Raw genomic sequence first — 15,956 nt, forward strand, 5'->3', positions numbered from 1 at the left:
ATGGGTCTGAACGTTCCCTCTTTTTTGGGAACCACGAAAAAGGTTTGAGTAAAACCCTTGCCCCTGTTCCTGCATTGGAACGGGAAAAATTACCCTCATAGTGGAGAGGTCTTTTACATAATGTAAGAACGCCTCTCTTTTTATCTGGTCTACAAACAATCGTGAAAGAAGAAACCTTCCCCTTGGGAGGGAATTTTTGAACTCCAGTTGATACCCCTGGGACACGATTTTTAGTGTCCAGGGATCCTGAACGTCTCTTATCCAAGCCTGGACAAAGAGAGAAAGTCTGCCCCCTACAAGATCCGGTCCCGGATCAGGGGCCGCCCCTTCATTCTGTTTTGGGGGCAGCAGTGGGCTTCTTGGGTTGTTTGCCCTTCTTCCAAGCCTGGTTGGGTCTCCAGGTGGCTTTGGCTTGAGAATAGTTCCCTTCCTGTTTAGCGGCAGAGGAAGGGGGGACTCCTTTGAAATTAAGAAAGGAACGAAAATTACTTTGTCGTCCCCTTTGCTTAGATGTTTTGTCTTGAGGGAGGAGATGACCCTTACCTCCAGTAATATCAGAAATTATTTCTGTTAAATCAGGCCCGAATAGGGTCATTCCCTTGAAAGGAATAGCCAAAAGCTTGGATTTAGAGGACACATCCGCAGACCAAGATTTTAACCATAAAGCTCTTCGTGCTAAGATGGAGAATCCCGAGCTCTTAGCAGCTAACTTGATTATCTGAAAGGAAGCATCCGTAATAAAAGAATTAGCCAGCTTCAGCGCCTTAATTCTGTCCTGTATTTCCTCTAAAGAGGTCTCAGTTTTAAAAGACTCTTCTAGAGCGTCAAACCAAAAAGCAGCCGCAATCGTGACTGTTACAATGCAGGCCGCCGGTTGCAATAAAAACCCCTGATGAAAATAGAGTTTTTTGAGAAGACCCTCCAATTTCTTATCCATGGGGTCTTTGAATGCACAACTGTCCTCGATAGGAATAGTTGTACGCTTCGCCAGGGTAGAAATAGCTCCCTCCACCTTAGGGACCGTCTGCCAAGAGTCCCGAACAGTGTCAGCTATAGGGTACATTTTCTTAAAAATAGGGGAAGGGGAGAACGGGATACCCGGTCTTTCCCATTCCCTAGCAATAATCTCAGAAATTCTCTTAGGAACCGGAAAAACATCGGAATAAGAAGGGACCTCTAAGTATTTGTCCATTTTACTCAAGTTCTCTGGTGGCACCACAATAGAGTCACAGTCATCCAGAGTCACCAAAACCTCTCGCAGCAAAAGATGGAGGTGTTCAAGTTTAAATCTGAAGGACATGACGTCCGAATCTGTCGGGGGTAATGCACTTCCTGCGTTAGACAGTTCCCCCTCAGACAGGGCCTCCATACCCCCCCCAATTCAGAGCCCTGGGAAGGTATATCAGAGATAGCCATTAAAGCATCAGAAGTCGCAGGGGCCACATGGGCCTCTGACCTGCTGTGTTTGCCTTGTAACACTGGCAACTTAGATAAAACTTGTGTAAGAGTGGATGACATAACTGCAGCCATATCCTGCAGAGTGAATGAAGTGGACGCGGTTGAGGAACACGGCGTCGCTTGGGCGGGTGTTAAAGGTTGTGACACTTGGGGAGAAATTTGCGGCATACCCTGAGTCTCATCAGTCTGAGAATCATCCTTAGACATACTTGCATTAAAGAAAATTTGTTCTTTACATTGTAAGGCCCTCTCAGTACATGAGGGCCAAAAAGGAATAGGGGGTTCCACATTGGCATCTAAACACATAGAACAGGTACTTTCCTGAAGTTCAGCCATGACAAACAAACCAGCAATAGTAATATTGATCGTCTTTTACTCAATTAAAATTAATTTTGAAGCCAAACCTTATAGAATTTTTTTTGAAAAAAAATAAGCGTACCGTGTCTTTAAAAAAAATAAAACCTCAATAATTTTTCTGCTCCACAACAAAACTATGCAACATTAGGGAGCACTATAAAACGTTCAGTAAATTTTACTCTGTATACCCAGTTTAGCTATGCATAAGGGTTTAACAAACTTTAGGCACTTTTACTCTGTATACCCAGTTTAGCTATGCATAAGGGTTTATTGCACCTCGCCACAGCTCTGCTGCGGCGCCTCCCTGCCCCCACAAGACACTGAATACTCCGTGAGCGGCGCTCCCGAGTCTGTTTGTGAAAGTTACATACACAATCTGAATTAGGTCACACCGGAGCCCAGAGACCTGCTGCCGATCGAGGATCCGGATGAGAACTGCGCGGCTAAGCGCGCGAAGCTATGCCCCGCCCATCGTGGGTGTAAATCAATTCCCCAGCAAGGAAACCACATGGGAAGGAAAAATGTCGGTTTAACACGTAAACCATAATAAAGAGAACCGCCAATGTGCCCCTCAAATAAATATACACTCCCTTGTCCTGTCATAAGTTTCACCACAGATAACGTTAGAACCCTTGGGGAACAATCCGCAATCTCCCAGCGTCAGCCCTCAACATAGTATACCCACTGGGTGAAGCACACATCAGTTTACTGAAAAAATAAACACAGTTGATAGCACCCAACAGAGAGGGGAATCCCAGGCACATCTCCTGATCTCTGTGCATACTGCTTACCCCTCCCCGGCATAGGGAATAAATATCAGTCTGTTCTGATATATCTCAGTTTCCCCAGAAGCAAATGACTGCACATACCTCAATGCTGAGCGCAGCATGATGTGGTCCCACACAATGAAGATGCTCTTTTCACCACCTTCAGCCGATCTGTGCGAACAGGCAGGGTCTTAGATAATGTTTGCTAAGACCATCATCATCAGGGCAGCAAATAATAAGGGAGTCACTGAATGAAGATTTCTCTGGTTGCTGCGTACCCTGAGAAAAATAGTACTCACGGGTACCATTTAAAATAAAAAACTCTTGATTGAAGAAACTAAACTAACACCCCACTTTACCTCTTCTTATCACTAAAACAGGCAAAGAGAATGACTGGAGTGGGAGGGAAGGGAGGAGCTATATATACAGCTCTGCTGTGGTGCTCTTTGCCTCCTCCTGCTGACCAGGAGGCGATATCCCAAAAGTAAGGATGAAATCCGTGGACTCGTTATATCTTGTAAAAGAAATATATATTTTAGTATATATCAATGTTTATAGACTACATTGCAAAAGAGCCACATTCAAAATATTTTTTTATAATATGTAACACTGTCATGTTGCTAGAACAATTTACAATAATTTACAAATGAAGAGCAGTTCAGGGATACACATATTAAAAACCCTTGTGTAAATTATGCTGCTGGACACTTTTTGGTTCAGAACCCTGGATAGCGCTTGCTGATTGGTGAGTATATTTTAGCCACCAATCAGAAAGCTATACCCAGGTGCTGAACCAAAAATGGGCTGGCTCGTAAACAAAGAAAAATTGATAATTGGAGTAAATTAGAAAGTTGCTTCAAATTGCATGCTGCACCTGATCCATGAGAGAAAAACAATGGGTTCAGTATCCCTTTAAGATGCCATCTAAAAAATAGGATCTTCTGCAAAATTTTCTCCCATGATTCAGACAGAACATACCATTTTAAAAAAACTTTCAAAATCTAATTTAATCCATTCTCTTGGTATCCTTTGTTGAAAAGCATACCTAGGTAGGCAGAGGAGCAGCCGTGCACACCAGGTACAGTCACAATGTATACCTTTAATCTGTAAAGTCTGCATTCTGTGATAGTCACAATTTATACCTTTAATCTGTAAAGTCTGTATTCTGTGATACAGTCACAATGTATACCTTTAATCTGTAAAGTCTGTATTCTGTGATACAGTCACAATGTATACCTTTAATCTGTAAAGTCTGTATTCTGTGATACAGTCACAATTTATACCTTTAATCTGTAAAGTCTGTATTCTGTGATACAGTCACAATTTATACCTTTAATCTGTAAAAGTCTGTATTCTGTGATAGTCACAATTTATACCTTTAATAAAGTCTTTATTCTGTGATAGTCACAATTTATACATTTAATCTGTAAAGTCTGTATTCTGTGATACAGTCACAATTTATACCTTTAATCTGTAAAGTCTGTATTCTGTGATACAGTCACAATTTATACCTTTAATCTGTAAAAGTCTGTATTCTGTGATAGTCACAATTTATACCTTTAATAAAGTCTTTATTCTGTGATAGTCACAATTTATACATTTAATCTGTAAAGTCTGTATTTTGTGATACAGTCACAATTTATACCTTTAATCTGTAAAGTCTGTATTCTGTGATACAGTCACAATTTATACCTTTAATCTGTAAAGTCTGTATTCTGTGATAGTCACAATTTATACCTTTAATCTGTAAAGTCTGTATTCTGTGATAGTCACAATTTATACCTTTAATAAAGTCTGTATTCTGTGATACAGTCACAATTTATACCTTTAATCTGTAAAGTCTGTATTCTGTGATACAGTCACAATTTATACCTTTAATCTGTAAAGTCTGTATTCTGTGATACAGTCACAATTTATACCTTTAATCTGTAAAGTCTGTATTCTGTGATGCAGTCACAATTTATACCTTTAATCTGTAAAGTCTGTATTCTGTGATAGTCATGTTATACCTTTCATCTGTAAAGTCTGTATTCTGTGATACAGTCACAATTTATACCTTTAATCTGTAAAGATTGTATTCTGTGATACAGTCACAATTTATACCTTTAATCTGTAAAGTCTGTATTCTGTGATACAGTCACAATGTATACCTTTAATCTGTAAAGTCTGTATTCTGTGATACAGTCACAATTTATACCTTTAATCTGTAAAGTCCGTATTCTGTGATACAGTCACAATTTATACCTTTAATCTGTAAAATCTGTATTCTGTGATAGTCACAAGTTATACCTTTCATCTCTAAAGTCTGTATTCTGTGATACAGTCACAATTTATACCTTTAATCTGTAAAGATTGTATTCTGTAATACAGTCACAATTTATACCTTTAATCTGTAAAGACTGTATTCTGTAATACAGTCACAATTTATACCTTTAATATGTAAAGTCTGTATTCTGTAATACAGTCACAATTTATACCTTTAATCTGTAAAGTCTGTATTCTGTGATAGTCACAATTTATACCTTTAATATGTAAAGTCTGTATTCTGTGATAGTCACAATTTATACCTTCAATAAAGTCTGTATTCTGTGATACAGTCACAATTTATACTTTTAATAAAGTCTGTATTCTGTAATACAGTCACAAGTTATACCTTTAATCTGTAAAGTCTGTATTCTGTGATACAGTCACAATATATACCTTTAATCTGTAAAGTCTGTATTCTGTGATACAGTCACAATGTATACCTTTAATCTGTAAAGTCTGTATTCTGTGATAGTCACAATTTATACCTTTAATCTGTAAAGTCTGTATTCTGTGATACAGTCACAATTAATACCTTTAATAAAGTCTGTATTCTGTGATAGTCACAATTTATATATTTAATCTGTAAAGTCTGTATTCTGTGATACATTCACAATTTATAACTTTAATCTGTAAAGTCTGTATTCTGTGATACAGTCACAATTAATACCTTTAATAAAGTCTGTATTCTGTGATAGTCACAATTTATATATTTAAACTGTAAAGTCTGTATTCTGTGATACATTCACAATTTATACCTTTAATCTGTAAAGTCTGCATTCTGTGATACAGTCACAATTTATACCTTTAATAAAGTCTGTATTCTGTGATACAGTCACAATTTATACCTTTAATCTGGTTGACATCTGATATCCCTGCGGTTTTTCAGTTTCGCCACCTGGCCAGATGATCTTCCGGTCATTTTGTAAAATCTGCAAGAGTTTAGAAACAGGTTGTTAGACTATGTGGCTCAAAGACGAATTCTTACTTCCTTTATGGCGTAATAAAGTATTTGCTCCTTTGAAGAATTTTTCCTCAAAGAGTTAACCTCTTCAGACAATAATCCCAGAATACTATATACTTTTATAAACCAATCAGTGGCCTAGATACAAAAAAATATCACAATGCAGTAATTAATGGGGCTAAACATAAGTTTGCTGTAAGATGTTTCCACTAGAAAGAAATAGGTATCAGTGTAGAGCAGGATTTTTCCATTTGAGGACAATACAAAAATAATTACTATGTTTTTGTGTTTAATTGGGATTGCTTTTTAGTTTTCTATACATTAAAGGGACAATCCATTCAAAATTAAACTTCCATGATTCAGATAGAGCATGTGATTTAAAACAACTTGACAATTTACTTCTGTTATGAAATTTGCTTTGTTCTCGTAATATACATTAATGAAGAATATCTAAAAAATTAAGCAAATTAGATAAAAGAAGTAAATTGCAATGTTGTGTAAAATAGTATTCTCCATCTGAATCGTGTCCTTTTAATTGTCATTCTTCCCCACATGCATTCAGGTAAAGACTTACATGACTCCCATTGAAGATCCCGACCTTAACCAGTATACGGTTCTGTAGATTCATGATGCTGTAATTGGCAAACTTTCTATCTCCGTCCTCATTAAATTCAACACGTCCTGTTACTCCTTCGGGGTACTTGGAAGACATGAGCACCCTAAAACGTGCATGATATATACAGCATTAATTATGGATGAAACAAATGGCGGAATATTTGGAAAGAAAAAAATATAAATTTCAGTTGGATACAATAATGGAAAATGAAAGTGAAAGGGGCACTTGTTTGCACGGCTGCAATATTGTTGACAAACATGTCACTGTTTTGACGATATTTCATTAACAACAATATCACCAGATGAACACATTAGGCTTAGTCTTTGGTATTGGGATGGCAACTAGATAATGAGTCCCATGGAAGCCAGATAGAGCTCCAACGCACAGCATAGTAAATCATAACAGCCCTCTCTAGCATCCAAAAGAATGTGACATTTTTTTGCTGTGGCAGTGCTTAGTCATGGTGGGACTTGGATAAAGGGCCCCAACTATTGTGTACTATTGTAATTTAAATGCACTCCTGTATATTAGTTTTTTTTAATACTCATGTATTAGTAAATAGAGAGCTCACAACCATCCTGCATTTTGCGGGATTGTCACTATTTGTGAGCTCTGTTCATTTTCCTTACAGCAGCACTACAGGAGCTTATTAAAGTGCAAGTCTGCTCAGGATCACCTAGCCACGCCCCTACATGCAAGTTCCACCCACTTTACTTCCTGCCCCAACACCGGACCCAAAGTCATGTGACTCCATATCTGGTTTGCTGCAACTACCTCCCTAAATCTACCTGACTCAGCTACCAACCACCTCAAGAGTCTCCAGGCAACGTTGGAAGGTGTGAAAAAAGTTTAAAGTAAAATTTACCATGATTTTAGTGATAGATTTTACTGTGCACAGGGAATATAGAGCATCATGTGCAGCCACATTTAGACACTGGACCCCATTTATTAAATGTCGGACAGAGAAGGCTGTCTTTTCGGGAACCTCATTCGCCTGGCATCACAGCGACCTGGCAGCATCTGCTGCCCACATTTAACATTACACAAGCAATTGTTTGTGCAGCCACACTCCCTGCTCTAGCACAAACAATTGCACTAGAGCAGGGCTTGTCAATCATCCCGATCAGATCAGGATGATTTAACTCCATGGGGCATATCTATCAAGCTCCGTACGGAGCTTGAAGCCCTGTGTTTCTGGCGAGCCTGCAGCCTCGCCAGAAACACCAGTTATGAAGCAGCGGTCTAAAGACCGCTGCTGCATAACCTGTCCACCTGCTCTGAGCAGGCGGACAGACATCGCCGCAATTCAACCCGATCGAGTACGATCGGGTTGATTGACACCCCCCTGCTGGTGGCCGATTGGCCGCGAATCTGCAGGAGGCGGCGTTGCACCAGCAGCTCACAAGAGCTGCTGGTGCAATGCTTAATACGGAGAGCGTATTGCTCTCCGCATTCAGCGAGGTCTGTCTGATCAGGTCCCACAGACCTTTGTTAAATAGGCCCCCATGAGCCTTGAGGTGGCGGAGAGGCTAAGAAGCTGCACTCTTAAGACCGCAGCTACTTAACTAGAGTTTCAGACTTGCGCGCATAAGCCTGAAATGCTCAGGCGTCAAAGCTGCTACCTCAGCTTCATTAATGGTATAGAGGTCAGTGCATGTGCAGTGTCTGCATGTGGGGGCACTAGGCATAAATATGTATGCTCTGTATGTTCCATGAGCAGTAAAAAGCTATTACTGAAACAGTGATAGCTTTTATTAAAGAATAATTTTTTCCCAATACAATTATATAACAAAAAAAATGCTGTATTAAAAATTTAAATGTACTGATATGCATTTAAAATGTGTCCGCTATATCAATTTAAGGTAGAAATTCAAAGCATTTTTAATTAATGGTTTTAAAACTAAATGCTGTAACGTAGAACAACAACAATCCAAAAAAAAAAAAAAAAAGAATCATTACCTTTTAAAAAGAGGTCCCGTTTTCCAGATGTTGGTGTTTCCAACACAACCTCTTGGTGGGTCAGTGATATTGTCCTTTTCAAACAATTCATGGATCGCTTGTCCAACGACAGCAACAGCATCACTAATATGAGCAGATTCATTTTTCCCATTGATCAGTTGTAGACCTATAATTCCTAAGGCAGCAATAGAACAACAGCTTAGAACCAACAGATTTTGGGGCCTATTTAAGATGGTGTGAGCGGACATGATCTGATATAGCGGATCATGTCCGCTGCACATCGATAAATGCAGACAGCATACGTCTCGGCATTTATCATTGCACCAGCTGTTCTTGTGAATGGCTGCTGCAATACTGCCCCCTGCAGATTCGTGGCCAATCAGCCGCTAGCAGGGGGTGTCAATCAACCCGATCGTATTGATTTCTGGCGATTTCTGTCTGCCGCCTCAGAGCAGGCGGACAGGTTATGGAGTAGCGATCTTTAGACCGCTGCTTCATAACTTCTGTTTCCGGCGAGCCTCTCACAAATAAAGGGGGATTAAAGTGAAAGTAAATCCTAGCGTTATACAAACGCTAGGATTTACTTTTGAAACAAATAAAGGGCACTATCATTCATGAAGTATAAAATACTTCATGTAGAAAGCTCCTTTATTTGATTCAATCGGTCGCCGTTTTTAGCTGCTACAGCAGCGCACGGCTAAAAAATTTTTTGGCTAAGAGGTTCACCTCTTAGCCAATAGCCGTGCGGTAAATCCGGCTCCCATGGGCGCCAAGCCGGATTTAGCGCATGGCTATTGGCTAAGAGGTGAAAACGCCACCTCTTAGCCAAAAAATTTTTTAGCCATGGGCTGCCGTAGCAGCTAAAAACGGCGACCGATTGAATCAAATAAAGGAGCTTTCTACATGAAGTATCTTATACTTCATGAATGAAAGTGCCCTTTATTTGTTTCAAAAGTAAATCCTAGCGTGTGTACAACGTTAGGATTTACTTTCACTTTAAACTCAAATCTACAGCGTGCAATGTGCTTGAATAATACATTTTTTTCTTGCTTTTATTAAAATTTAACTATGACTTTTTTGTACAATAATCTGGAGAGCGTGAAATACATCCCATGAGCAAGATAACAGGCACTGCAACATGCAACTCATTGTTTGCTTGATCATCCCCACAGAGATACGGTAAACATACTGTAACGTTTTTCGAGAGGTTTTCTAGGACACAAACATGCAAATTTTGCTATTAAAATGCCAATTTTAAATGTTTTTAACACATATTTTGTATGCAGATAATTAGCAAATTGCTGATATATAAAATACGTACATAGGTGTCCTGAGGTGGGTAAAGTGCTAGCAACTCTATCCTGCTGAACATCTTGGGGTAGATTTATGAACAGTCGAGCGGACATGATCCGCTGAAGCAAATCATGTCTGCTCCACCTTGCTGAATGTTGAAAGCATACGCTGTCAGCATTTAACATTGCACAAGCATTTCTGGTGAAATGCTTGTGCAATGCCACCCCCTGCTCACTGGCGGCCAATCAGGCCCTAGCATGGGCCGTCAATCATCCCGATCGTATCGGGATGAGTTCAGTCCGCCACAAGAAGTTAAGGAGCAACGGTCTTATGAGTGCTGCTTCTTAACTTCCGTTTAAGGCGGACCTGAAACGATGGGGCTCCGCTGCTTCATAAATTGAGTCCCTTGTCCCTAATATTGTTATATTTGGGGATTTTAACTTTCCTGGGAACTATTTCTGCGGATGCTCATGAATATATATATATGAAAATGGAGGGTCCAGCACAGGTACAAAGTTTGTAAAAGTGGTTTCTTATGGGGCGCACGTACGTCAGAGGGTCCTGCACACCTCAATAATAGAAAGGAATCCAAAAGGAAGACGTCAGCACCCACAGTTCATCAAAGTGTTTCCTTTATTTTACAGTGACATAGAAGACAAAAAGCAGCAACGTTTCGGATCCATCTGATCCTTAGTCATGAACTGTGGGTGCTGACGTCTTCCTTTTGGATTCCTTTATATATATATATATATATATATATATATATATATATATATATATACCCAGGTGGCCCTCGTTTTACAATGGTTCAATTTACACTGTTTCAGAATAACAACCTTTTTTTCCAGTCATGTGACTGCTATTGAAAAGCATTGAGAAGCAGTGCATTTATTAAAATAGCCAGTAGGTGGAGCTGTCCGCTTGTGTTGCAGCAAAGCCAAGCAAGCTGAAATTAATCAGTTTAACCAGACCTGAGCTATCGAGCAGATTTCAAAGGAACAAGATCTTCCTGTCTATAAATCAGTCCAGATTGGAATGCATAAAAAGAACTGTTTGCAGAAAAATGCAAGTGAAGTCTGTGTTGTGTGATTATTTTATTAGGTTTCTAATGCTGTTTAGCAAATGTTTTTAATCATTTAACTTAGTTTAATTATATATTCTGTGTTGTGTGATTATTTTATTAGGTTTATAATGCTGTTTAGCATTTAAAGTCTTCATTTCAAAGCTTTAAAAATAATGTATTAGGTTTTACTTATGACAATTTTGAGAGGGGCCTGGAACCTATCTCGCTCACTTCCCATTGACTTACATTATAAACTGGGTTTCAATTTACAACGGTTTCAATTTACAACCATTCTTTCTGGAACCTAACCCCGGCGTAAACTTAGGGTACCTGTAAATATATATATATATATACACACTGTATTTATATATATATATCTATATATATATATATATATATATATATATATATATATTTATAAATATCATTTCCAGGACACACATTTTTTTTATTAATTGACATAGCAACCTAGTAAGAATTATTTTTATGGTTGTGACTGTCTAAAAGCTCCTTTACTTAAAGGGATAGTAAAGGCAATAACTAATAAACAGTGCAGTTAAATCTGTGCACTGTAGATATACAAAGTTTGTAAGCCTCCTACCAATATTCAATCTGAACATGTATATTTAGGGGTAGATTTAATAAGCAGCGGATGCTGCTTTCTATGCCCATCGTTTCTGGCTCACTAGAAACGGAAGTTAAGAATGCAGCAGAACTAAGACCGCTGCACCTTAACTTCTCTGCAATCTTTTAGGTGGCGGACTGAAACATCCTGATCCGATCGGGATGATTGACACCCCCTGGTAGCAGCCGATTGGCCGCCGATGAGCAGGGGGCGGTATGCACAAGCATTTCACTTGAAATTCTTGTGTAATGATAAATGCCGACAGCGTATGCTATCGGCATTTAGCGATGTCGAGCGGACATGATCCACTATAGAGAATCATGTCCGCTTGACATTTAATAAATTGACCCCTTGATCTGTAAATGTTTAGTTGTGTAATAATAACAAAACCGTACTTACAAGCAGCCGACCTCCCCTAGGTAAAGTTTGCTTGTATGTAAAGTAGCGCTCTCCTGCGTCTTCTTAGGAAGAAGCCGGACTAATGTGCAGGCTTCTCAATGCAGAGGCGCAGGAGCACGATACTATTGAAAGCTATGGGACAAGCGGTGCTGCGTCATATTGGCTGTACCTCTAGGGCTGCTAACCCTCCCTCATTTTCCAGGTACATTTTCCCGGGCTCCCTTATTTATCTGCACTTAGAGCAGTTTCTTCCTTATTTTTTTTACCACATATAAAATCCTCATTACAAACATGTAGTATTGTACTCTTGCTGTACTCTTATTTAGTTAATCACTTTAACTAACAGCTTAACAGTTTAAGGTACAAAAGTATCTTTACCATCAGGTGCGTAACGTAAAGCAGTTCCCGAAATTTCCCTCTCTCCCACCAACCACACATATCCTGGTCCTGTCATGTTCAAAATGGCAGCTGATTTGTACACTGCAGTTGCATCTTCCTCACTGCAAGATAAAAAAACATAATGAGAGCCAATAGAAAGAGAAAAAAAAATATTTGGTTTATAAATATTCATGAACAGTCTGATATATGGACAATGTATTTTTTCCCACTGTACACCAAAGCTACCTTTGCTATCACCAATGAGCAGCAGCATATGCACATATGCCGGTGAATGCTACTTATGGGAGTCATGCTGCTCACAAGGAAACCAGACGTGGACTTCTTGCCCAATGTACCTAGAGGGATATGGCTGCACCTCACTGATGAGGCCCAAAGGAGGCAGCAACGATCATCTGGGGTTGCCATTTCCCTTCTTTAGAGGAAAATTGCATTGTATTTCGGAGCTGTACTGACCTTGTGAGGCGGGTTCAGACTGATATAGTTTAGGAAAGTTCCCCTCTGTGAAAAGCACAATTGGGCTAAACGAAATTAATCCAAGGTGGTAACCCAGGCCGTAGAACAAGTCACTGAACTGTTTTTTATTCCTGGCTCTTTCTATATATATTTGATTCATGCTGCTCATCTCATATTTTACATTACACTCACCTAGATTACGAGTTTTGCACTAAACAGGGTGCGAAACTAACGCCAAAAAAGTTGCGTTATTTCACTCTCCATAGCGCTGCCATTACGAGTTACTGAAAAGCCTCCTTGTGCGTGCGATATGGTGGCGTTAATCTCCATACCGCACAAAAGCCAAGGGCTGCTTTGACGTTCTCGTGCATGCTTTCCCTCATAGACATCAATGAGGAGAGAGTGTTAGAAAAAAACCTAACACCTGAAGTGCAGAATGAAAAACCTCTGTAACGCAACCCCATTGATGTCTATGGGGAAAAAAAAGTTACGCTTAAACCTAACACCCTAACATAAACCCCAAGTCTTAACATCCCTAATCTGCCGCCCACGACATCGCAGACACTAATAAAAGTTATTAACCATTACCTATATCAATAGGTTCTTAAGGGACCTGCTAATTCATAAAATGAAGGTTTCAGAAGAGTACCTTTTATCTAATAATATGCCCTTTATGTATATCATTATATTGTTTTGTATTATCTGAATGTATGTCATCTGTATTTTATGGTTGTTTCTATGTGTTGTCAACTGCACAAAACCTTAATAAAAAGTTTATAACTAAAAAAAAAAAAAAAAAAGTTATTAACCCATATTCCGCCGCTCCCAACATCGCTGACACCTAAATAAAGTTATTAACCCCTATTCCGCCCCTGTATGACATTGCCGACACTATTATAAAGTTATTAACCCCTATTCTGCTGCGCACCAACATCGCCGCCACTAAATAAACCTATTTACCCCTAAACCTCCGGCCCCCCACATCACCGCTACTAAATAAACCTATTAACCCCTAAACCGCAAGCCCCCCACATCACAAAATACTAAATTCAACTATTAACCCCTAAACCTAACACCCCCCTAACTTAAAAAGGAAATTTATGCTTACCTGATAAATTGGTTTCTTTTACAATATGACGAGTCCACGGATTTCATCCTTACTTATGGGATATCGCCTCCTGGTCAGCAGGAGGAGGCAAAGAGCACCACAGCAGAGCTGTATATATAGCTCCTCCCTTTCCTCCCACTCCAGTCATTCGACTGAAGTTAGGAAGAGAAAGGAAAAGCCAAGGTGCAGAGTTGACTGAAGTTTAACAAAAAATAAAGACCTGTCTTAGAAAATGACAGGGTGGGCCGTGGACTCGTCATATCGTAAAAGAAACAAATTTATCAGGTAAACATAAATTTCCTTTTCTTTTACAAGATATGATGAGTCCACGGATTTCATCCTTACTTATGGGATACAATACCAAAGCTATAGGACACGGATGAAAGGGAGGAACAAGACAGGAACCTAAACGGAAGGCACCACTGCTTGAAGAACCTTCCTCCCAAAAACAGCCCCGGACGAGGCAAAAGTATCAAATTTGTAAAATTTGGAAAAAGTGTGAAGCGACGACCAAGTTGCAGCCTTGCAAATCTGTTCAACAGAAGCATCATTTTTAAAAGCCCATGAGGAAGCCACAGCCCTAGTGGAATGAGCCGTAATTCGTTCAGTAGGCTGCTGTCCAGCAGTCTCATAAGCAAAACGGATGATACTCTTCAGCCAAAAAGAAAGAGAGGTAGCCGTAGCTTTCTGAAACCTACGTTTTCCAGAAAAAACAACAAATAATGAAGATGACTGACGAAATTCCTTAGTTGCCTGCAAGTAAAACTTCAGGGCACGGACCACGTCCAAGTTATGTAACAGACACTACTTCTTAGAAGAAGGATTAGGACACAATGAAGGAACAATAATCTCCTGATTAATATTTTTGTTGGAAACAACCTTAGGAAGAAAACCAGGTTTGGTACATAACACTACCTTATCGGAAAGAAAAATAAGGTAAGCAGAATCACATTGTAATGCCGAAAGATCAGAAACTCTGTGATCAGAAGAAATAGCAACCAAAAATAAAACTTTCCAAGATAACAACTTAATATCTATGGAATGCATAGGTTCAAACGGAACTCCTTGAAGAACCTTAAGAACTAGATTCAAACTCAGAGGAGCAATAGGTCTAAACACAGGCCTGATCCGAGTCAGAGCCTGACAATAAGATTGAGAATCCGGAATATCTGCCAGATGTTTGTGTAGCAAAATAGATAAAGCAGAAATCTGTCCCTTTAAGGAACTTGCTGATAACCCTTTCTCCAATCCTTCTTGGAGAAAGGACAAAATCCTAGGAATCCTAACCTTACTCCATGAGTAGCCCTTGGATTAGCACCAATAAAGATATTTACGCCATATCTTATGGTAAATCTTTCTAGTAACAGGCTTACGTGCCTGGATCAAGGTATCAATGACCGAATCAGAGAACCCTCGCTTAGATAAAATCAAGCGTTCAATCTCCAAGCAGTCAGCTGCAGAGAAACTAGATTCGGATGATGGAAGGGTCCCTGAATGAGAAGGTCCTGCCTCAATGGAAGCTTCCACGGGGGCAGAGAGGACATGTCCACCAGGTCAGCATACCAAGTCCTGCGAAACCACGCAGGAGCGATGAGAATCACCGAAGCCCTCTCCTGTTTGACTCGAGAAATCCCCTGGGGAAGGAGAGCAAACGGTGGAAACACATAAGATAGGTTGAACGACCAAGGCACTGCCAAGGCATCTATCAGTTCGGCCTGAGGATCCCTGGACCTGGATACGTATTTCGAGAGCTTGGCATTCTGACGAGATGCCATAAGATCCAGCTCCGGTCTGCCCCATCTGAGAATCAGGGTGGCAAAGACCTCCGGATGGAGTTTCCATTCCCCCGGATGAAACGTCTGTCTGCTCAAAAAATTTGCTTCCCAGTTGTCCACTCCTGGGATGTAGAGTGCTGATAGATAACAAGAGTGAGCCTCCGCCCACCGAATTATCTTGGATACTTCTGTCATCGCTAAGGAACTCCTTGTTCCTCCCTGATGATTGATGTAAGCCACAGTCGTGATGTTGTCCGACTGAAATCGGATGAATTTGGCCGAAGCCTACTGAGGCCAAGCCTGAAGCGCATTGTATATTGCTCTCAACTCCAGAATATTGATGGGAAGTAGAGACTCCGACCGAGTCCACACACCCTGAGCCTTCAGGGAATTCCAAACTGCACCCCATCCTAGTA

The 15,956-nt window shown here is 39.9% G+C and overlaps 1 protein-coding gene across 3 annotated transcripts in view; it reads right to left on the minus strand.

The window, feature by feature from the left end:
- Positions 1 to 15,956, minus strand: part of LOC128643047 (glutamate receptor ionotropic, NMDA 1-like) — a 382,985-nt gene that overhangs the window by 179,614 nt on the left and 187,415 nt on the right. For all 3 annotated transcript variants that reach the window (XM_053695973.1, XM_053695975.1, XM_053695972.1), the window contains 4 exons: positions 12,184 to 12,305; positions 8,426 to 8,600; positions 6,425 to 6,569; positions 5,735 to 5,818 (listed from right to left, as the gene is read on the minus strand). In XM_053695973.1, coding sequence (XP_053551948.1) covers positions 5,735 to 5,818; positions 6,425 to 6,569; positions 8,426 to 8,600; positions 12,184 to 12,305 — 526 coding nt within the window. The remainder of the gene's footprint in view (positions 1 to 5,734; positions 5,819 to 6,424; positions 6,570 to 8,425; positions 8,601 to 12,183; positions 12,306 to 15,956) is intronic.

Source organism: Bombina bombina, chromosome 12 (genome assembly GCF_027579735.1).
Source record: "Bombina bombina isolate aBomBom1 chromosome 12, aBomBom1.pri, whole genome shotgun sequence".
NCBI classification, from domain to species: domain Eukaryota; kingdom Metazoa; phylum Chordata; class Amphibia; order Anura; family Bombinatoridae; genus Bombina; species Bombina bombina.